This window comes from Brienomyrus brachyistius, chromosome 10 (assembly GCF_023856365.1).
Source record: "Brienomyrus brachyistius isolate T26 chromosome 10, BBRACH_0.4, whole genome shotgun sequence".
Lineage (NCBI taxonomy): Eukaryota > Metazoa > Chordata > Actinopteri > Osteoglossiformes > Mormyridae > Brienomyrus > Brienomyrus brachyistius.
Genome location: NC_064542.1, coordinates 6,303,813 through 6,327,634, shown reverse-complemented (window position 1 = coordinate 6,327,634; position 23,822 = coordinate 6,303,813). Strand labels below are relative to the sequence as shown.

General features: G+C 46.9%; 1 protein-coding gene and 1 long non-coding RNA gene across 2 annotated transcripts in view; one reads left to right on the top strand and one right to left on the bottom strand.

The window, feature by feature from the left end:
- LOC125751106 (uncharacterized) overlaps window positions 1-21,666 on the bottom strand; it is a 29,744-nt gene extending 8,078 nt beyond the window's left edge. Inside the window, exon 1 of the long non-coding RNA XR_007400519.1 lies at window positions 21,539-21,666. This is a non-coding gene — a long non-coding RNA (uncharacterized LOC125751106). The remainder of the gene's footprint in view (window positions 1-21,538) is intronic.
- Window positions 13,067-18,968, top strand: stc2a (stanniocalcin 2a). Its single transcript, XM_049029654.1, has 4 exons — window positions 13,067-13,385; window positions 16,273-16,415; window positions 16,782-16,993; window positions 17,968-18,968. The coding sequence occupies exons 1-4, from the start codon at window positions 13,247-13,249 to the stop codon at window positions 18,317-18,319; spliced, it is 846 nt and encodes a 281-aa protein (XP_048885611.1). The 5' UTR covers window positions 13,067-13,246; the 3' UTR covers window positions 18,320-18,968.
- Window positions 21,667-23,822: the final 2,156 nt, after the last annotated feature.

The window sequence follows — 23,822 nt, the reverse complement described above, 5'->3', positions numbered from 1 at the left end:
ACAGGCGGGAACACTCGGGGGCACATCTAGGAATGCCAGGGGCCACAAGTGGGAACGCCAGGGATGGCAAGTGGGAATGCCAAGGGCCGTATTTGGGAATGCCAGTGGCTGCAGGTGGGAATGCCAATGGCTGCAGGTGGGAATGCTGGGGGCCGCAGGTAGGAATGACTGGGGCTCACATTTGGGAATATAAGGGGCCACAGGTGGGAATGCCAGAGACCACAGACGGGAATGCAATGGGGTGGGAAACGGCCCTCAGACCAGACAACTACTCTATGTCAGCATGCTCCAGATAGGATCCAAGATTACTAATACCAATCACCATAATAACAGCAGATATATATTTTAATGTATTTTAATGTGGGACATTCATGGATGCATCTCAGAAGCTGAACTAAATGGAAGAACCAAAAAGAATTAGGAGCACATAAATCAGGACTTCCGTTTCATTATCGTTCAGCTGACCACCTACGTTTTATTTTTTCTTTAGATAATTTGATGTTTCACTGGAGCAATTTGGAAAATAAGTTTTTTATGGGAAGAACAGAAGTCACCTGCTGGCTCTTGAAGTGACTTTTTGCCTGCACCTGGCCGGCTTTACCTTCCTGCCGGGCAGCATGTGCACAGGAATCATGTGCACAGCATGTGCTGTGGCTATGCTCCATGACACGCTACACAGCCCCACCCCTAGGGACCCACCCGGATGGATAAAGCTGCACGGGGCAGCCGCCCACAGACCTGCTGGCACCCTGCTCGGAGGCAGCGATCTCTTGGTGTGATCTTTCTGCACGTCTGCCTTTTGCTTCAGTGGCCATGAGCATTTGAACCACAGGACACCTTCTGGCTACTGCCGCTTATGCTAAGCTCATTATCGAGTGTTTTAAAGGGATTTCTTAATATGATTTCTGCCTCCAGATATTTACATAGTTAAAACGCCCTATAATGACATTTTTTGCCAACCTCTTACCCTTTAATTTGAAAGGAGAGCAAACGGGGGGAGAATGTGCTGTCTGAGTTATCCCTGAACCTCCAGGTTGGGGTATATGACCTTCATCACTGTGAGCAGAGCAATATTCCTTAAAGCTTCCAGATGTTTCCTGGCAGCCCGCAGGCAATGCATCCTCGTTGGCTGCCCAAATCAGAGAGGCCGGTAACCATGCCTTCCGAACCCTTCGCTCAAACGACTCCCCAAGACCTTCAGGTGAGAGTCGTCACCGGCTGCCCCTCTAACAGGGTCTCATGTAGCCCGCAAGGGCGACCAGGCCGGAAGCCGGTGAGTCAGTGGAAAGTCGTGGTGCTGTAAACAGCCCACCAACAGGATGGCTTCCACACAGAGCCAGGCAGTCCGCTCCAAGCACATCGCATGTCCCAGACACCTTGAATTGATCAGCCTAATTCCACAGCACATGCACATCTAAATAAAGTTCAGGATGTGTTGGCTCGTGTTGTGGGAAGAATATGTGGCTCATTTATTAAGTATTCTAAGTATTCTATAGACAAGAAATAGGTGGGATTTAAGACACAGTCATTATTGAACTACTTGAGTTAATTTGACAGATTAAGGCTAAAAATAAAAGTTAAAAACCTCACAATTAACATAACAGCCATTCTTGATGAACACATCAGCAATGAGGCTTAGTGGTAATAATATTCTGGACGAAAAAAATGTAAAATATGTATCAGGTCCTAAGACAGGAAAACGAGACACTGCTCGAACCAACGGCCCAGCAAGACGGACTATGTGAAACGTGTCAGTCACGCGTAACGTACGACAGTCTGAACTACTTAAAGGAGGACTTAGCTGGACTGGGTGACTGGAAGGTCATTTTGTCCATTTATCGCAATCCACAGGTCCCCCTTGCAAACACGTGCATGTGTACAAACAACACTGCCTGCAAACAAAACACAAACATTGTCAGACCAAGTATATGTTGTGCAATGAAAACCACAAGCTTGCCAGGTCTAAGTTTTTTTCTGTGTAAAGAGACCGACACAGGAACAGTGTGAAGTGCCAATTAAAAGTTTATTTCAGCAAGACTGGCTTGAAAGGTTAATATAACAGATTATGCCACTCGCATACCTGCGTGAGCAGCGAGAAATGGGTCACTTTGTTTTCACACAAGGTAACGGGGGCTGTGAGATTTTCATGCGTGCTGAAGGATTAGCCCACTGCAGGAGAATTCGAAGAGTTATTCAGAAGAATCGTGTTAAAGTACTCTTTCAAGCGACATGGAGGGAAATACTTGTCAATTTGATAAACGACAGTGGCCAGTTTTTGACAATTTTCCGGAACTCTACACAACAGCCCACAAAGATTAAAGTGTTGATATCCACCAACTCCCCCCCCCCCCAACTAGGTCATTTGAGGGGCTGATTTTTTGGCTGCCCTTGTCATAGTGCAGAAGGTGGGAAGTGCCACCACATCAGTTGAAGAACAAAAAGTCACCCATAATTTAGAAAGTCAGTGGTCAACTTTGCAGTACTTCAAGGTGACATGAGATAAGATGGATATATTCATGCAATCCATGTGTGTGTATGTGGGGCGGGGGGTGGGGGGGTGTATATATTGTGTTGTAGGGACCATTTTCTCAGTCCCCACTAGGAGAAACTCGATATTACAAAAAAATGAAATGAAATAACAAAAATGCCAAAATCTTTCATTTTGTTTGTTTACGGTTAGGGCTGGGTGGGGGGTTAGGGTTAGGATTAGGGTTCCGGTTAGGGCTGGGTAGGGGTTAAGGCAGACATTGTGTGATTAGGGTTATGCCTGTAGAAATGGAGAGTCCCCAAAAAGATATAGATAGTGTGCGTGGGGGTTAAGGTTGTCATAGTTAGCGTTAGCATTTTTCCCATAGAAGTGAATGAGCAGGCCCCATAAGGATAGGTATACCCTACATGTGCGTGTGTGTGTGTGTGTAAAGTGTACTTTAACCACAATGAAGATGGACAGCTCCCTGCCTTGTCACACCTTGTCACACCATAATAAGGAATTATGTAAAATGGCTGCAATCAGAAGGGCTTCTGTAACAGACGGGATGTTTGTTTTTTTATGCTACCATTTAGCACAGAAAATGACAACAGAGCGAGAGCAGAATGCACATTTCCCTAAATACGACGAAGCTTAACTGTTCTGAGTTTGTATGTCCAGGAGTGGTGGGATGGTGCTGCAAAGAAAACCGCGCGCTTCCTAAGAAGAAGAAGACTGTTTGGTCGCAGCGTACATGCAACGAATAAACATTACTCCATTATGTCTGGTAATGCAGTAATTATAAATCTCACAGAGCAAACCAAATAAGGGCCTGGGGGGAGCAGGCCTGGTGGGGGGGGGGTGAGGAAGATGGGACGACCAGGGAAAGGAAAAGTGGAGGAAAGGAGCAACAAGGACGAGGCTGGGCAAGGCTTCTGGGCCGAGGGCTGGCAGTCCCCCCCCCCCCCCCCCCCACGCCGCCACTGCCGCCGCCTACTAGGCAGCAGAAGTCATGCATCCCGCTTGCATCCCGCTTGCTCACTGCTGCAGCCTGTGTTCCGCCATGCGCCACGTCCACCCACCCGGCAGCAGGAATGAGCAGAGGAAGAGATGACAGACGACCATCCTGAAGACGATAATTACCAGATTTTTTCTGGCTGCTGTGCAAGCCTGACACATCCTCTTGACATGACCAGCACTCCCTCACAGAGGGAAAAAAATCGCATGGAATTAGGACAGCGGCAGCCAAGATATGGCGCCCTCCTGCCATTGAAGTCGCAGATGATTTTGTCCACTGTAATTGTCGTCCCCACTACACCCTCTTGTAGAATTAAAATGACAAAATGCCTGTCTTTGAATAAATGCTCCACTACTCATTACTGCAGAAGCAAACGAGCCACGCCCCTCTGCACCCAGCCAATCATGCGGCCTCTTAGACACACTCTTAACCATAAGCATAATGTGACCTTCTCCGTGCTCAAAGACCAGCTCTCAGGACCAGTCTGGAAGCATAACTGGAGCAGGATAAACCCAGTACTGTAGTAATAGTTGGATTATCTCCCAGAGCACTCTGCGGTTGTCACAGAGCAGTAAATATAGTCTTTCAGCAGAACGTAATGATGGACACTGCTTGTTCTCTCTGAGCCTGAGGTCAGACAACTAGCACTTGTCTGCACACTTTGAGAGGAACAGCCCTCGATGTCCCACTATTTCAAGAATCCTCCTCATCTATAAACACATTCATATTCTTATAATTAATCAAGCGGAGTCCTCTACTCTATTACTGAGGATCATTTGTCATTAAGCAACTATGTGCATCCACAGGCGTCATGTGCTTTGTGCCTGAGGGCAGCATCCTTACACCTACTCTCGCCATACAGGGAGCTCTCCACAACGTATTTACACTAATTAGCTAATACACAGTTATATTACGCAGTTTCCAAACACATGTGACTTGCACAATTTATGCTATGTATTTGTAAAGCTGGATGTAACGGGGAAAAAATCCAGGCTGGGTGAATGAGACATAAAAGCAGGACCTCTCCCAGAGACCGAAGCCAACAGTTTCTGGTTAGGAAACAAGGCTCTTAATTCCCCATGCTCTAACCCAGGATACCCACAGCATCTGAACTCCAACACAACATTGCATGACACTTACTTAGAAACAGGCTTTCATTTAATTGCAGAAAGGTATTAGTGCTGTACATTTGATACAGTGCAAATTCACCTGTTCACTGGCCCAGCTGAACTGCAATTGACATGCGTAGGTGTTTCACGTTGCATTTTTAACGAAGAGTAAGGAGAGACGGTGAAGGTGGCAGGCCGGAGCCCGCTGCATGCTCTCCTCGTCCTAGTGTCTCCTAGGATAAGTGGAACACTTTAAAACTAGTGCAGATGGAATTGTGCAAAAGAGACGTGAGCTATGGGGAGGTTTAGGATGTTTAATCTTGAAAAAAAACTTGAGAAAGGGGTCCTTTTAAGAACAAACAAACACACCACATCTATACACTGACCACAAGTTTTCTGAGCAAAGGTTGTGAGATTAAAAGATATGATGAACAGCACACTCTCATGCATCTTGGGCTGCTCATGGAGAAAATATTTGCTTGAATTATAATGATATATCTTTTTCGATATATATCCTAATTATATATCCTAATGTAAAAAAGCAATATATGCAAAGTGCATCAAAAAGAGGGAAAATTGACAATTACGTGCCAGTGTTCATTAGCTTGTGGTTTCTCTCTGTGGTTTGGCTCCTTTGGCCTGGATCTGAGCACCGAGAATCATCATCTGACCCAGCAGGTAACCTACATAGGACAGTGGGGGGCAGTCTGGGGTCAGCTCTTTAATGGGAGCAGGAATTAAACACACAACCATGCTGGGTGATGGGCCGCCTGTTGGGGGTGGGGCAGCAAGGAAGGAAACAGCAGTCGACCCCCCCGGCGGCTAAACAAAGGCCTTGCAATCTGATAACCTCCCCCTCCTGGCCCCCCCAGGCTCGGTGGGGGGGCTCTAAAAGGACACAGGGCGTCAGCAGGCACCCCACCACGCAGCGCTACAGATCAGGGGCAGCACACACTTGCCAGCACTTGCACACTTCTCTAGTCACATACTCCATGGTGGAGTCCCCCCCACCCCGGTCTGGTTCATTCACATCACAGCAAAGTCATCGGCCCCTTTCCCCATCCCCCACAACCCCCCTCCTCTGCCTCTCACTCTGGTGACAGCAGTGGGTTACGGATGGAGACAGACGATACCCCATGCATGGCGGCCTACCCTCTGCAGGTCACATACACCATGGCGGAGAGGCAACCCCCCCCCTGCCCCCCATTGCCCATCCTCCCTCACCTCGCATGCTGCTGACAAGGTGTCGGGGGTGGGGGGCCATAGACAGGCTCCGCTCCCAGTCAACTCTACCCTCTCTGTGTCACATACGCCATGGCCGACAGCACCTGCTAGTCACGCCGGTGACCCTGCGAGGCTGGGGGGGGGCCACGCACATACGCCATGGCCGATTCATATAGGGCTGCCGTTCCGCCTTCCAGGCCTCTCTTTGTTTTGTTCGCGGATGCTGCCGACAGCATAGCAAGGAGAGGAAGTGCCCCCCCCCCCCCCCCCAGCCTTGGGCTGTGCACTCCGCTCCCACGGCCTCCATGGCGACGTGGCCATCGTCCAGCAAAACCGACTTTGAGACTTCCTCTCGCTTCTGCATGGTCTTCTAGTGATAAATGTGTGGCTCACTCTCTAGCAGAAAGCCAGTGAGTCACTGGAAGCTACCAAAGGGATTGAAAAGACCACACAAGACCACAAATGCACAAATGCCACTCAGACTCATATTTTGACACTCTGCTAAGGAGGTCATCACTCTAAAGGTTCTAGATAAGAGGACACTCCCTCTGGCTCAGTGAGATGTTTATCATAACATATCATAATCTGCTATGATACAATTCCCATATTTCTCATTGTATCTGCTTCTGGTATTTTACATACAGACATCACAGAGGAAACTGCGGTGACACTGTGGTACATGGCCTTTCCAACTTATAATGTCCCATTATGATTGGGAGAGGGGACCAATGTGCCATGAAGCCAATCGAGAAATGCTGCACGTTTGCACAGGAAGACACGGCTCTCCATTCAGCAAACAGCCTTCTCTCTTCTCCCTCACACTTCCTTTTACATGGGCTTTCCTGGAGCTTGCTGATTACCGCCAAACTGCTGGTCATGCTAATGTTCGATGTGGGTCACAGGCCACACAATACTCTCGTAATTAACCAAAAGTAAACAAGGCATGGCAGAGAAGATTTTAATGAATTGCCAAGTTCTCAAATCCTCCACAATACGTTATTCATCTCTAATGAGAAGCGTGTCATTGTGTCGCCAATAACTTCGCCCACTTACATCGGTAAATATAGCGTTGTAGGATCCGATATTTTGGTATTAAATGGAAACCAGCTCAGTTCACAAAGGCCCCAGTTGCCACATTGAAATCCAAAACTGTACTTGCATAACAAACCTTTTACACAATACATTGACTCTGCTTGACGATTGTTCCTAGTGCTTCTCTATAACTATGACACTATGTGCCACCCACAGTGAAATCTGTGCTTCACTTTTTCAGAATCATTACCAGGGCCTATTGTGGGGGAGCAACTCTTTGTGTCCCTAGTAGACTCTGTCCAATCCAGAATGCCACCAAACCAGAATGACATCAGCTCTATCCTGATTGGCAGTTCAACAAAAATCTGAATGATGGCATTAGTGAACCCATCTGCTTTACCACTAGGTCTATTGTGCAACAGTGGGAAAGCTGCACTAACAATGACGAGATGGAAGACTTCCTTCAAAACTTATGACACTGTGAAATGACATAAAATTCTGAGGTAAAGTGTAATAAAAATCCAGATTTCGGAGAAACAAATGACATTATTTTGTTGTCATTTCACTCCATTAAAATGTAGACACACTTTAAATATCAATGAAAGACCTCTTTTCAGTGTCCCATCCATCGCATGCTAACGTGTCAGAAGCCAGGCCCTGCTGGAACAACCTTCTGGAAACGTGTTGGTCTAGCATGGCAGCCTTTCCGGCTTCTGCCTGCCCTAGGTTCTCATTGTCTTCCTTTGACCTTTCCTTTTGGGCAGAATCGCCCTGAATTAATGTCCAGTCCTTCGATGCTAGGAGCCAGAGAGATCTGGGGGAAGGAGTCTAAATTATCTCCTCTTGCCAACAAATAGATCTGCCTCATACTTCCGATGAATGACAAGTGCAGCTTAGAAAGGGCTCCACTGCATGATGATACCTGCTGGTTACAAAGCATTTCATAGACATCACAGCAGAGAGTAGCCACAGTAGCCGCAGTAGCAATCTGAGTGCAGCCCCAACCAGCGTCACACTGGGTCTGCTATGTCAGACACTTACTAACCTACTGAGGCATCAGCTCAAATACTGCATTTGCAGTTAGTTATAAATATCATGCAGTGTGTTAGCCTAAAAATTGAGCAGTGTGTTAGCTTAAATATCATACGGTGTGTTAGCCTAAATATTGAGCAGTGTGTTAGCCTAAATATCATATGGTGTGTTAGCCAAAATATCATACGGTGTGTTAGCCTAAATATCGGCCGGATTGTTAGGCTAAATATCATACAGTGTGTTAGCCTAAATATCATACGGTATGCTAGCCTAATTATCGGGCAGTGTTTTAGCCTAAATATTGGGCAGTGTGTTAGCCTAAATATCATACGGTGTGTGAGCCTAAATATCGGCCGGTGTGTTAACATAAATATCAGCCGGTGTGTTAACATAAATATCATACGGTGTGTTAGCCTAAATATCATATGGTGTGTTAGCCTAAATATCGGCCGGTGTGTTAGCCTAAATATCGGCCGGTGTGTTAGCCTAAATATCGGCCGGTGTGTTACCATAAATATCGGCTGGTGTGTTAGCCTAAATATCGGCCAGTGTGTAAGCCTAAATATCGGCCGGTGTGTTAACATAAATATCATACAGTGTGTTAGCCTAAATATCATACGGTGTGTTAGCCTAAATATCGGCCGGTGTGTTAGCCTAAATATCGGCCGGTGTGTTAGCCTAAATATCGGCCGGTGTGTTACCATAAATATCGGCCAGTGTGTAAGCCTAAATATTGGCCAGTGTGTTAGCCTAAATATCGGCCGGTGTGTTAGCCTAAATATTGGCCAGTGTGTAAGCCTAAATATCAGCTGTGCGTGGAGACACAACCTGCACCACTGGAAATCTAAAATAACCTCTGAAAAAAACAGCTATTTTCCATAACATTATTGTCTTTGACAGCTAGGATTGGAAAAAAAGGTCCATATTTTCCATGACTAGAGCACGCAGCACCCTGTTTATGTTATGATTATAGTCATAAATATTGCTCTTTGCAGGTGAGCAGCTTGGTCAGGAGTGTGAGACGTGGCAGCACCATGTCTGAATACACGTAAAATGAATCACTACCATCCAAACAGGCCTGTGACATTTCTGCTGCTTGTCAATTTCAAGTCTGTATTATAACTGTAAATGAACATGTCCATTTGAGGTAAAGCTCAGCACAATCTCAGGGAAATGAAAAGGAGAGACACTGGTCCAACAAAGGAACAGATGTCTTCTCTCTGTCTCAATCGATTAAGTGGCGTGATTTTGATCATACAAACACATTTGGGACCGCAGACGTCTTCCAAGATCAGCACTTTTTCTAATCCCCTGGACAAACAAGGCGTCTAGTCGAATCAGGAGTCATTTCAGGTCTTAAAGAGGAAAGAATACAGTGAAACAAAAACAGGTTTGGAATTCTGTTTATGTGACATCTGAGTGTTAAACTGAAAGATGGGGCTCTTTTTCTCACAGAGATATCGGCCAGAAATGGATTAGTGCAGTGTGCATGCTATTTTGACTCACACGACTACAGTAGTAGCATGAGAGTCCTGATGTGCTTGACCATATGTAGCCACTTAACAGTAATACAAAGGGATTCTGATGGTACCGGCAGCACAGTATGGTTAGGGTTAGATCTTTAAGATGACCTGTAAGATGACCATGTTCCCCAACCACCACCATTCTTTTGTTAACTTATTTCAGAAATCCACTCCTGCAGAGTGGTGCTTTAAGGAGAATTTAATTAGACCCCCTGCCCAGAACAAGTGTATATTTTTGTTTATGTGTGTGTGTGGATTAGGTTTATATTACATTGTGGGGACCAAATGTCTCCCACAATGTAATAAAAACCTGTTATTTTGAAGTTGTGGGGACCATTTTTCAGAACCCCACAAAGATCTGTGTCTGCAATCAAAAAAAAACTTAAAATCTAGTATTTTGCTCTCTTTAAGAAACCTATAGCAATGGTTCGTCTTATCCGAAACGTACGATTTGTAACTCATGATGATGTCCGAAGATGCGACGATTTAAGTATTTGAAGTAAATACATATTTTATATTTGTTGCAGTGTGCTTCATAGAATAAATATATAATTGGGCCCAGTAATTGTACAGTCCCGAATGCCGCCTAGGCATTTTCCCAAATACATGTTTTGCGATTTCAAAAGTACTAAATATAAGGGTACACCGTCCGCGATTCACTCGGAGCTCCAGTAGTCTGTGGTGAAACGCGCCATTTACAAGGCTGCGGTCCATGAGCGCGCGCTGATTGGCCCCGGCTGAGGGTGTGCTCGCAGCGTGGGCTGGCTTTTACAGACACCGATTCAATTAAACCACCATATTCTGAGCTGTGAACTAGGTAAAGCTTAACTCTCCCTTGTAGGAATGTGGAAGGATCCAGCGACATCGTAATTTTAGACTGTGTCAGTCACCGCTGTTTCTTTAATGTCAATTTCTCTTACTAACGACGCACACATACAGAGAAATACAGTACGCCGCCGGCTTTTAAAGTAAACTAACACGAGGCGGCAGGATAATCTAGCGAATTTAAGGAATGCAAAAAAAAAGTTAATGGAAAGAAAAAAATCCAGCAAACATAATTTCAACATTCCCAAGCATTTGCGTCGGTAGACGTTTCCTGTTGTTAGTAGTCGCCGGTACGTTGCGTCGGTAATCTTGTGTACGTTGAGATCGCACATTTCTAAACGTTAGGTAATGTGTTGAGCAAATGTCCGCTGCAGAATTGGCGGATCGCACAACACAAGTCCATCGCAGCGACCGTGAGCAGTTCCAGATACTATGATTCACTGCTTATGTGTCAAACGTCGCACGATTCATTACTCTCACACGGCATGGTCCGCATCAAATCGATAAACAATGAAATAGACTACAAGTATTTTTTGAATTATGTGACTGATATATTTTTAATTCCACATTATTCTGAGAAACAATCCTCGCCTCATCTGCTTCATATTCTGAGACAAAACTGCCAGTGGTGGGAAATTAAATATTTAGCAGAAGGTATAGCTATTATTGTAAGTATTACTACATTCTGGCCACTTCAAAATGTGTACTTAATATTCCGTAATCATCATGACTACAAATTTGTAATGTAAAATATAAGTTGTTTTGTCATTAAGCAGCATACATTTTAAATGTACTATGACTGATCAAGGGTAGCATCATCATATCCTGCACAAGCATGCAGGGCAGCACAGCAGTTCGGATTGAGCACTTTCTTATGATTCCCAGAGCTCTGATTGCAGAGACTCTGAATGACACCCTGCACTATGATGGATTCTGCTTCTAGAAGCCACAAGTGACCTCAGCTTAGCCCAAATTACCCCTGAGCTCTGTGCAGAAACCATCACATGCCTCGTCTTTGTGTGACACCCTGTGAATGGAGCAGCTGCCTTTGGGGCAGCGTGGATGGGCGAGTTTGCCTACGTGTGTGTGCCTGTGTTCGTTGGTGTGTGTTTGGTGGGGGTGGGGGCTATAGGAGAGTGATGCAATCTCTGTCAGCCATTACCACTGCTGCCCCGTTTCCCCCTGTGTGAACCTGCCATTACTTGGGCCACTTGATCATAATGAAAGGCGGACAAAAAGCGTCTCTCAGACTGGGGGGCCTAAATGTCTGAATATGGATTAATACATCACATGTGGTCAATCAGCCTCCAGCAACAAGCTGTACCAATTATCGTATTTATTCAACTGTGCATTAAGCCAGATATATTGTTTTAGATGCATGAGGACCTTTGTCACTAATCATTTGGGCACAAATCGCTTCTCAGCACGTCTCGTTTGCAGCACATCTCACTATTAGCTGTAACTGCTCAGTTAATACAAGACGGCCTGATACCATCAAACATCCATGGCGCATTCTTCTGTCTTGGTTTTCAGGTCTTTCACAGGCAACAAATGAGCCATTTTTGTCATGGATTCTGACAGTAAACTATTCATGCTACTTGCCTCGAAGCCTGATTTTTCTTTTTGGAAATGGCTTCCACGCAATTGAAAGCCATTGTGATGCACTTAACTTTGTTCAAAAACTTTCCTAGTCACTGTAACTACACGTAGTCTGCAGTTCACAGACAGCATACAAGTCGCCTAGGCAGTGGACTTATTACACACTGCATGAATGTAAGGACGGCAGGAGATTTGGCGCACAACACACAGCGCATTAAATGTACACAACGGGGAAAAAATGTAAACTGCGCTTCGCTAACCTTCCCTATCCATAAAGGTGCGCCGGATCACATAACATCACTGTTGTACACATTCACAAGCTCCGGTGCCGATACGTATGCAGGAAAAACATGGGGTTGACTTAAGCAGCGGTTTTCCGAAGTGTTTTATACTGACGTTACCATTCAACCCGTGGGGAAGCCTTTCACCGAGAATCGTGTTTTTCTTGGATGTAGCACACTTCTCTCGTCCAGCTCTTTCCTCAGAAAAGTGCCTCGCAGCTGTCCGTTACTATAATGTCTGTCACTCGAGTGCTGTGGCGGCCGGCTCCCTGTAAGCGAAACTAAACGCCTCAGTCCCGGGGGAAATGTGCAATTTACTTGTCATGTGTGTTCAGGCTCTCTAGAAGGAGGCATTGTGCTGATGGCACCAGATATCGACTGTCGCTTGGCACGGAGGGCACGTCGGCATAGTAGAAAATAAACACACCAACATCTGTTTTCCAGTTTACGCCACTATACGTGCTCACCATTTTCGTGAACATACTGCTACTTAACAGCCACTGTTGTCCGTGTAGCTCAAACGTGCTCGTCTCTACAGCTCAAATGAATTAGGCTAAGGCACACCCTTGTTTCCTACCCCTCATATACTGTACATAGTCAGATTTCGGTACTCATGCTGCTAATTGTATGCAAGCATATACTGTAGTCTGCTATTTTACAGTTATACAAAACAAGTGCATTAATATGGGATATAAAGTCTGTTAGTATAATACGCATTGTGCCGGCTATAAAAGTTTTTTTGTAACTAAGAGGTTTCAGATCATCTGTAACGTAAATCGCCGTCTTCATATAGGCCTACACGCTTCACAAGTTAAGTTTATTGCAAGTAGGGACAACTTTCACTAGGGACACGCCCCTCAACCTTGGACGTGGATGTCTGCGTCTGTGATTGGTCGGGAGGCACGAATGACAACACCTGCTTAACTCCTTCATCAAAAATGACACCAGGGCTTCGGGAAATATAGGCAGCATCCATCCTGTCTCCACAGTCACACTCACCCGTATCGTGAGCGGCGATTGCAACAGATCTAGCAGGCAGAACTGGGAGATAACCTCCTCTTACCGCAGAAAGCAATTCACTTACTTGTTCGTTGAAGTTACAGAGCATATATATATATATATATATTTAACCAGATATGATGGTGAAATTTGCAATAGCGCTCTTGGTCTTTTCAACCATCGAGAAAGTAGTGGGGACGGATATGATCGATGTTCACGAAAACCCACAAGAAAAACCGGCAAACCAAAAAGGACGTCTTTCTCTGCAGAACACAGGTAAGCGGCCGCGTAACGCTGCACGTTGGAGCGGTTTGGGATCCGGACCCCATGCAAGCCGCTAATGAAAACGGCACCAAGCTGTGCGGCTCCTACTATATGCACGTGCTTTGCAGGACGGTAAATTTAGCGCTTGCTAAGTAACACTTTCGTTGCCTGTCCCCTGTGAAAATGCCGTATTTGTGTGCGTACTGTACACACGAACACGGGCATGAGTGTATGGGGCGCCGCGCGCGGCTTTGCATTTTCCGATTAAAAAGAAAGTCGACACCTTGTAAATACACGGGAACAGAAATTCAATATCTTAGTAAACTATTAATAGAATAGCACAAGGTAGGCTAGGTAATGTATACGGTCCCGCTTCTTAAAGCAGTCTGCGAATGTGCTTGATTTCATACAAGTTATTTTCAAAGGTAGTTTACGGTAAATGCGGTGGACGTGCTAAAGTGTAAAATAACCCTAATTCCAATTTATTTAACACACCACGATGGGCAAGTATATTCAAAGAATCCGTTATTATATTCTTCATCATGTATATCAAAAATGGCCCAAAATGAGCCAGTGATATTGGATTATATTAGGCAGAATTCGTATGATTGAACGCCTCCTACACCGGGGGGAATAGTGTCATTCATTTAAATCGGTGTTATTTGCTGTCTGATTATTCCCAGTATAGAGGGTGAACGTGCGGCTCCGGTCACATATTATGCGGAATGATGTAATACCCTTTCCGGAGTGGGGTCTGTGATCTCCTTGCGATCTGTTCTCTGGTACATTTACCGAATGCATTTATTATCTCCCGTTATCGATATTAAAATATTAATATGGGAGGTGTGCGGATACTTGTCATTACCGGCAGGACCTCCGATGGATCGTACACCTCTCCTCATCCTTCTGGCAGTAAAAGAAGCATATCCAGCACAGGTTCTCACCGCATAATCCCTCCGTCGCTCACACCACCGTGTAATTCAATGCGTGCCGCGGCCGGCTTGTGCGATCCAAAGACATTCCCGCACAAATGCCAACACAAGCGCGGCGGACGGCGCCTCTCCTTACCCCAGCGCCCGCATGCAAATCCGACCCTGCGTCTCTCCGACGCAAAGGCAGTATGCCTGCATGCCCTTGAGCAGAAGCTGTTTTTAACTGCGCAGTTTTTTAACGCTTCGAATTTTACGATTTAGTTATATGCAGTATAATCACGAAACTGCAATCGGAAAGACTCTCCGAAGTTCACATGGCAATGAAGTTCAAACCGGTAACCATTAACTATGAAGTAACATTATGAACACCTTTGTCACTCTCCGGTGTTTAGCTACTTTGCTGCAAAGTCGCATTTTGGTCAGATAGGGGACCGCTTGCGTCTTAGACGAGCTGGAAATAGAAAAGCCTGGCTATGACCTTTCAAGGCGGGTTTTTAATCATCTGCACCACTATATTAGGCTATTTGGTGTATGCACACCATATGCATAAATTCACCTTTTCAGCGTGATTTTCTTATTTAAAAAACTGTCTGGGTAGTTGATTTCCCCGCATTAAACAGTTAGCCGTGCAGATTCCGCCGTGATATTACTTTAGGTACTGACATTGTTAGGAGTACGCGCAGGACGGGCAGCCTCTCCCCTCTGCTGTCATGCGGGATGAACGATAACCGGCCCCGCGGATCTGAGAGAATCTTGTCAATGCTCTGGCGCTCATCACTCGCCTAATCGCGTAACAGATGGTATTTCGCCATGCGACCGTCTCTCTCCGCGGTGTTAAAAATAGACGACTGCAGCAAAGGGGGCACCCCAAAGGTGCGAGAGCCCTCCTTCGCAAAGTCCCCGATCAAGTGCACGTGTTAGGCCACCAATCCGTGTGGCACCGTCGGCCGGTGCATACGAAACGCGCACGCGTTGGCTGGTGTAAAATTACGCACAGGTACAGAGTGTGTGTTCGGCTTTGCGGATTAAATATGTCTTGGCAAGTAAAAAAAAAAAAAAAACAGCAATAACATTTATCAGTTAAGAGCTACACTGAACTCTGCCTTAAAGTGGCTCGCGCATTAGTAGAACCTGTTGATGGGAAAAAGTGAATTAACTATAGCTAGAAGCACTTCATAGCGTCACACCCCATATACCTGGGATGTCCCAGAAGTGCTGTCGACCGTCCGCATTGGTCACATTTCAAGTGGCGGTCTGGCGGTTGAGCCCAGACTGCATTCCGGACATGCGTGGGCATATGACACGCTTCTTGCTGTCCATCCTTATACATTTAGCGGCCTCTTACACACTTCAACGTATCAGCCTGATGGCCCCATACTGCCACAGGAAATAAGAAACCCTTCCATCCTGGATGACACGTCTGCCAGTGCACCATGGTGTCCGTAAGCCCTGACTCGCGAGCCTCCGCCCGAGATCAGCCTCCGATCAGTGCAGGCACAAAGGAGGAAATCACAGACCCACTGAGGTGCTTCCATGTGGTGCCAGGCCCATAAATTATCCACATGGCCTGCGAACCCGATCTGCATCCATTACACCCGAAGCACCTGCCAGATAAAGTTTTCATGAAAATATTCCCGCCGTTTTTTTGTGAGGCAGTGAGAGGCGAAGCCAAGCCTCGGAATGCCGCTAAGAAAGGGTCGCACTTTGAACCTACAAGGCAGCCTGGAATATTCCACAGGGACACATGTAACCCTGTGTACTGTAATCCCAGTGTAACCAGGAGCCCTTCCATCTGAGCTGTCATCCTCAAAAAACACCAGCTGTATGGTTAGTCACCACTTTTGTGGGCATTTCCTCTATTAAATGGAAGTGATCATGGGATTCAGGGTCTCTTAGGTGTAACACGTGACCATGTTCCTTGTTGGTTCCCCATGGCACTGACATTGTACATGCCTCTGCCCCCCAAGCCGATATCCAGCACTGCTTGGTGAACGCGGGTGACGTTGGCTGTGGGGTCTTCGAGTGCTTCGAGAACAACTCCTGTGAGATCCGCGGCCTGCAGGAGATCTGCATGACATTCCTGCACAATGCCGGCAAGTTCGACTCCCAGGTACGTCCCCCAAGCAGGACAGGAGACCTGACATGCTCCTCAGTGGACAGTCTCGCGCGGCACAGGGCCCATCGGAGCGACCTCTCGCCTGTCTGCGAATGAGCGAGCCGAACACAGAGCAGCAGTGTGCCTCTTTGTGAGGGAGGAGCCAAATTATCAAGGTCTACGGGCCTCTGCCAGATCCGTTAGCCAGAATCGCCTCTACCTCGCTGCCATGTGTAATCCTTTCCCGTGTGTAACGGAAGAGTAATGAGGGAAACTCAGATCCTGACTGCCCCCCCCCCCCCCCCCCGAAGCCCACCCCTCCTTCCCGTCATTTTCCGGTTCCCACTCAGGCAGATGTCTTTGCTGTTGTCACGTGTGCAGGGAAAGTCATTCATCAAGGATGCCCTGAAGTGCATGGCGCACGGCCTGCGACACAAGTTCAGCTGCATCAGCCGCAAGTGCCTGGCAGTGAAGGACATGGTCTTACAGCTGCAGCGCGAGTGTTACGTCAAGCACAACCTCTGCTCCGCCGCCAAGGAGAACGTCAACGTCATGGTGGAGATGATTCACTTCCAGGACCTCTTTCCTAAGGGGTGAGTGTCCTGCGGGGGGCAGCAGTGGTTCAGGCGACGGCCGACACTTCCTGGTTAACAGGCATCTCCAGTGAGACCGGCCCTTTTTTTCCTGCGTCATACACTGCACCCCCTGCGGATCTCACAGCCGTACATGGGCCGTATTGTTGGGGCGGCTGTTGAGCAGGAAGTGAAGAGCTATAAAACCCTAAATACCCCACAAAATATACAATCCGCTAATGATACTATTTACACAGAGATCAGGTGGGTTTCATAACGCAAGATAAAATTAGAAGGACTGACGGTAGCATTTCACAGAAACGTCATGAATTTACAGTTGGTGTATGTTGGGGGTACATGTGATGACGTCTTGTACCCCTTTTAATGTGTGTTGATTCTTCAAAATGTGCAACATCACTAAACTAAGCCTCGGGGTAACAAAGTTTCAGCCTGACGTAACACTTTCTTAAGTACAGTCTACTATTATTGTTGCAATCATTATTAACATTACAGTAACAATGGTCAGCGGTTATGGAAACGTTCCAAATAGGCACTTTTCAGGAAAGGTCCACAATCTGCAGTGACATGTCTCCCCACTGGAGGCAGTGTGGAGCTGTTTTCGCTCACATCCTTTCCATTTCCTTCCTCTATTTACTTTGCCCTGCATTTATTTATGTTTCTGTTCATTCTTGTCTGGTTTGGTCTTTGTTGGCCCATTTTTGTAAAAAATGTTCCTTTGTAGGGCACTTTGAAGTGCTTCTGTGTATGAGAGGTGCTATATTATCAAAGGTTTCTTTTATTATTACTACTACTACTATTGTAATTTGGCCTGTAAAGAAAGGGATTTTTTTCTGCACATGGAGGCCAACAATAACAGAACGTCATTGGTTATATCACCAGCCTCGTCCATATTGCGTGATTCCTGCCCCTTAGGATCCACGTCGTTTAGCGGCCCTGATCATTGCTGACCGCCAACATCTCGCTTTGCCCCCCAGGCCATATGTGGAGCTGGTGAACATCCTCCTGGCCTGTGGGGAGGAGGTGAAGGAGGCAATCACCCGGAGCGTGCGGCTCCAGTGTGAGCAGAACTGGGGCGCCCTGTGTGACAGCCTCAGCTTCTGCTCCACGCTGCCCCCTGCTGCCGAGCGCCGTCATGGCAACCCACTGCACATAGAGGCCGAGCACCCCGTCAGCCCCAAGGGCTCCCGGCAGGGGGAGAAGGACAAAGCAGGCAAGGGGGGGTTTAACCCACACGCCCGGGGCCGCAGCCAGGGACCCCGGCGCCTCAGTGCAGACACCGCTGTGGCTGAGCAGGAAGACCCCGAGACCACTGACATCAGGAGGTGAAAAAGCAGCTGCAGTCACCCCCAGCCCTGGTACACACCCCCACCCCCACCACAGACTGCCGCTCCGCCCAACGGACGGAGGGACGGACGACGCGGATGGACAGACGACAGGAAGGCACCTCCTGGTTCCAGTTCCTCACCAGTCATTCCAGCCCCCAAACGTTAACTTTGCAGGGTATGTGTGGTCTAGCGCATTTTGTTACCCAGTTTTGTTATTACTATTATAATTATTATTACGACTACAATTCAGCTGTTAGATTTTTACTCTAATGTAGCATTTTTCTGAGTATCCCTATGATTTGATCGTTTTATTTATTTCTTCTGTATGCAATGTTTTAATATGTGTACATATACATCTCCTTACCTATATTTATATACATACTATATAAATATAGCCAACATATGCAATACTATTATATATAAAGTACATAATAAAGTCTTCTGTTATTTTTCCACAAAATAGTATACGTTGGACTGTAGATATGTAACATACATTGATTTGTTTTGTTTAAAAGTCGGAAATTTGTTTGTATTATAATTCTGTATACTTGATGATTAAATACAAACTGTACAGGATTAATGTCCACTTCTGGCACATATGAAACATGCTTACGCCATATATCTGGGATCCAGCCCCCCCCCCCCCCCCCCCCCCCCCAGACAGGCAAGCCTCTGTGTCCATGAAGGCAGCCCCACAGAGGCTTAGCAGTGCCCCCCTGTGGCCAATGTCCTCATTTGTGTGTAATTATGGGGATTGCTGAAATGCGCCCATCTTCAGAGCTGTGAAACAGGGGCAGCTGGGGGGGGGGGGGGGCATACTGACCCAGTGGCCCCCGTATTCTTTTCAGTATATGCCCACGGTGCCCACAGGGTCAGCCATCGGGCACCTCCAAGCTGGCTGTAGTGAGACCCGCAGAAAATCCTCTAGTCCAGCTTACTTCCCCACGCAGCCAGGGCCAGACCGAACCCGGCATTTTCTGTCTATTACGGCCGTTCCCAGGATTCGGAACCCCTGTCTGACCGAGAGTCTGAGACCTGGAAGTGTCCCTGCCCAGTTCCCCCCCACCTAAGGCACCCCATCACCGCTGAGCATTCAGTCGACGAGCAGATTGCCCTCTGACCTGGGTGATAAATAATGGGGCTTCGGTCTGCTAAGCATTAATCTGGATCTACACCTTGTACCTGTGTGTTCTCCTCTGTACCTTGTGTTTACTGGACTGGCTCTTCTAGTGCATTTGGAAGATCTACGGCCAGTTGTTCACATGCAGAAACGAATCTGTGAGCACATTACAACTGGCAAAAAATGTGCCTTGGCGATGTATGATTAAGGCCTACACTTTGTGGGTATATTTTGTACATGAAAACTCTGTGAACGGTTTTTTATTTGGTCTCATTCTGTCTATTCAATTCACTGTATAATATGCAAGACAACAATATATGTATTTGTTTTCATGTTATACATACATACATCATAAATTCATTTTAGCCACTCCATATCACTCCTTCTGTGTGTATATGTACGCGTCTGTGTGTGACTAAGTACATAAATATATATTTATGTATCATACCAGCCTCGTGACAGTGAATCTTCCCCTTTCATTACAGCGGCATCTTTAACACTTCACCATTTATCCAGTAGGAACTCCTGGGCACTATAACACCTATATCACCTGAAAAGGCCCCCCTCAGTGCTGGCCAGCATGTTCAGGGTAACAGCCCTGTCTTTGGTACGAGGCTAATCAGCTTCATGCGGCCTTTCATTATGCTAAGACTATCCAGCCGCAGAATCTGGATCCCTTTCACATCCATCACGGATGACACAAACCGCGGCGACAGGCGTGAGGGCCTTGGGTACCCACAGAGCGCTGACCCCCATCCCATCACCATGGATACAGTACCTACGGCAGCCACAGCACGCCAGTGCCATGGGGACGGCAGCGAGATGAGGTCACATTTCCAATGCAGCCGCGAGACTGCGGCATTCCAGAGGAGATGGTTACAGGGCAGGGCCGGCTAAATGCAACAATCAAAAAAAAAAACAAGTACGAGTTTTAGATCCTAAAAAAACAATTGTGTGCAGGAGCGGCTCATGCGGACTAGGTACTCGAGGGAGACCCGTAAAGCTGTCAGGGTGTATCACGTGACCCCGCCTCCCTGCGTCACCGCTACACGGCCCATCGGAGTCCCAGGGAGAGGGGGCCGAAGCTTCTCCGTGTGACGTCGGACCACCGAGCCGTAGAAAGCCCTTCAGGCTGGGGCCCAGAACATGTCAGAGGGCGAAAATAAACAGCTTTTATGGGCCCCGGCTTGAACGGTCTCCCTGCGGAAGGCACCACGCCCCCGGCGGACACCAAGTTGACGGCGGCCCCATTGTACAATCACTCTTTTCTGAAAGGTGCTTAATTTACTGCGACAAAGTTGTGGGTGATCTGACCGCAGAGTTGGGCTGTTTCCAGAGCCCCTGATTTAAAAAGACGGCTTCAGTAGTTACAGGCTGGGAGCCAGACTCATTGTAAGAGTTAAGATCGGCTCGGTCCAAAACGCAGAACAAGTTAATAACGAGCTGCGCTCATTTTCACGTCGGTTTACTCCGGTTTATTCTCAGACATCGGCGAAAAATGTACAGCGATAAAGCAAAGGAAAATCTGAGTAAGATCCAGCTGCAGCCGGTGCAGTAAACGGGCAGGGATCCGGCTCCGGGAGCCCAGTGCCAGATAGCGCTGGCAGCCGCCTGTTTACACGGGCAACCACTGCTTCCTTTTCTTAAGAGAAATTTGTCGAACATACACACTGCCGAGACCCAGTCCTGGGCCGACCATTTAAACGTAATCCCCCACTGCCTACCGGTACCTGCAAAAATATGCATCTCGCCCCTAAAAGCCATTTAAATGAGTACAGAACACGCTGAACTGAAGGTGCTTTGGTACGCATCGACAGGCTGGAGGAGACTGCTGTGACATCTGAGGTTATTAATGACAGCCCCACTTTCCATCATCATTATAATGCCATTTAACGGAAAAGGTGGGGCGCAAACTGCCATCAGTTACCAGTCGGGGCAAACGACCCCGTCTGAGCTGGTGACTTTGATCCTGACCTTCAGATTTAAAGTCTTGAGACCCACAGGATAGGATCAGCTCCATGTGAGATCTAACATGCCCCTGCACATTTCACACAACATCCCAAGCAGCTCAGCGGAAATACAGAGAAGGCTTCCGCTTACCTGACACCTGCCATTTCGACATGGCCACGGCAGCCCCAGCAAATCACAGTAACATCAACCTGAGTCTAGTTTCTGTAGCCAAATCACCAGGATGTAACTGATCTTTCTAGTCCTGCAACACACCGACATCTATATTAGACGTACTACTTTGGAGGTTTACTGCCCTCTACTGGTTATTTCGATTAAAAATTGCAGCTGTATCCATCTTGACCGTGTAGATTTAAATAGCGAATAATTAAACCACAAAAGGATTATCTACACCTTTGTTGAATTTAATATAAAGCAGTCATAATGATATAAAGTTGCTTCAGATTTTCATAGATCTATTGAATAAAGGCATATACATTTTTAACTTTAGTTTTTTTAATACTCTCGTCATCTGAATTAACACAGAGGAACACAGGGGGCGGGTGAAACAACGGAAACTGCTAAAAATGTGTTAATATCTAAGAAGGACAGGTGCAGTACGGGGTAGGGCCTCCCTTCATTCCTTCTGGGGATTCTGTCACAGACGTCCTGAACTGTGCAGTGGAATATTCAAGAAAAGGCAGCATGTCTCCTAGGGAGGAAGATGGCAGAAATCCGCCTCCTGCACTGAGCTTCCCACAGAGCCGTAACCGTGCGTAAATCCGGTGATTAGGAGGACATGAAAGGCCTTGTGCTTCCTCCCGGAGCTTATAAAGCACATTTGATTAATGATGTGAGTGTATTATGTTCCTTGCACCGAGTTACGTGGCTTCACATGCTGGCCTTGGACACAAGTGGTCTCCAAAGGGCAGCCCTGCCTGAGTCCCAGCTTTGTGAAGTTCGCGGGACACAGTATTATGGACACTGGGTCACAGAGTGAGTGTACTAATATCTTACGGTGTTTAGCTGCTTTCCTGTGAATGTCCGCCTCTCGCTGCCGGCGAGTTTCGGCCTGCAGTCTCTGCGCGTCTCTGCCTGGGCACTTCGTCCATGTCTGACACACTGCGGAATGGTGCAACCCAACGTGAAGGCCGCGCGTGCAAAACAAAAAAACAGCCCACCACTACAGTGTTGTGTGCTTTCACTGAGCACACAAGTCTAATGTGAAGCAGTTCAGGAGGCAGAGGTGGGTCCTGCGTCTTACCAGACGGAAAAAAAGTGACCACTGACTGTAACACACGATAGAGATATAATATGTTTATTCAGCTGTATAATAATGTTACTGGACAACTAAATACACTTACTGCTGCAGTGCAGAAAAAAAATCAACATTATTAGATGTTAGAATCTGTAGAATTAATTACGGGTTTCTGCTCTGATGTCAACTGTTCCTCCTTGTTTAAGAGGCAGATGAAAGCCCACACATTTTACAGCCTCACTGAGCACTGACCTTCCAAACAGTTTTTACTTTAATTGTAGGACATGTAAGAAGCCAAACAGGAGCCAGCTGAGGCTGTAGACTAAACTTGTGAGGCACTGCAGGCAAACCTGGAGCCGTCGGGTCCCTCTCGGGGGCCGCGGTTTTACCTTGGACCCTGTGAAACACTGAGTGATCTCTAGCCAAGTTTATTAATATGAGAGGGGCATCTGCCATCCCTTAAAGGGGACAATAATAGCATGAGTACAAGGCCTCTTGCAGATCGCTGTTCTGCCCTGTGAGCTCCCATCTGCAGTCTGGTCTTGCAGAAACTACCTTTATCCACACAATGTGCTCATCTGTCCTCATCTTCCGCGTCTCGCAGATATACAGTGTATGGCCAAAAGTATGTGCACACCCCAATTAATCAGAGGAATCTGCTATTTAATCCACACCCACTGCTGACACAGATGTATAATTAAACAGAGCATTATATGATCCAATGGCCTCCTCTCGTTTGTAAATTTCTTATGTTCTAATCTCCTGCATCATTATCAGCAGAAGGGGTGGGTTTTGGACAGGAGGGGTTGGTGAATTTCCACTTGGCGCCATCGTAGGACGCCATCTTTCCAACAAGTCAGTTCTCCACATTTCTGCCCTGCCGAGTTGTCCTGGTCCAACACAGGTGAAGTGACTGAGAACCTCAGGACCTGATCACCCAGCATCAACACCCAATCTGAACAGCAGTAGATCCAGCGGTCCTGCAGCATCTAATGGAAAGCTTTGCCAGAGAAGTAGAGGCCATTAAAGCAACAAGGGACTGACCAACTTCATATTAATACCGTTGTTTGTGTAATAAGAAGTTGGACAAGCTGGTGACCACGTGCTTTTGGATATATAGTGTACATCAACTAAAGTGACTCACGTTTAAAAGTTTCTGTGGGATCAACACCGGAACTC

Bases quoted from the DNA above. Each gene is read 5' to 3' on its own strand.
- stc2a (XM_049029654.1), top strand. From the start codon at position 13,247: ATGATGGTGAAATTTGCAATAGCGCTCTTGGTCTTTTCAACCATCGAG. The intron at 16,416-16,781 runs GTACGTCCCCCA...TCACGTGTGCAG, and splicing joins CCGGCAAGTTCGACTCCCAG to GGAAAGTCATTCATCAAGGA. The intron at 16,994-17,967 runs GTGAGTGTCCTG...TTTGCCCCCCAG, and splicing joins CAGGACCTCTTTCCTAAGGG to GCCATATGTGGAGCTGGTGA.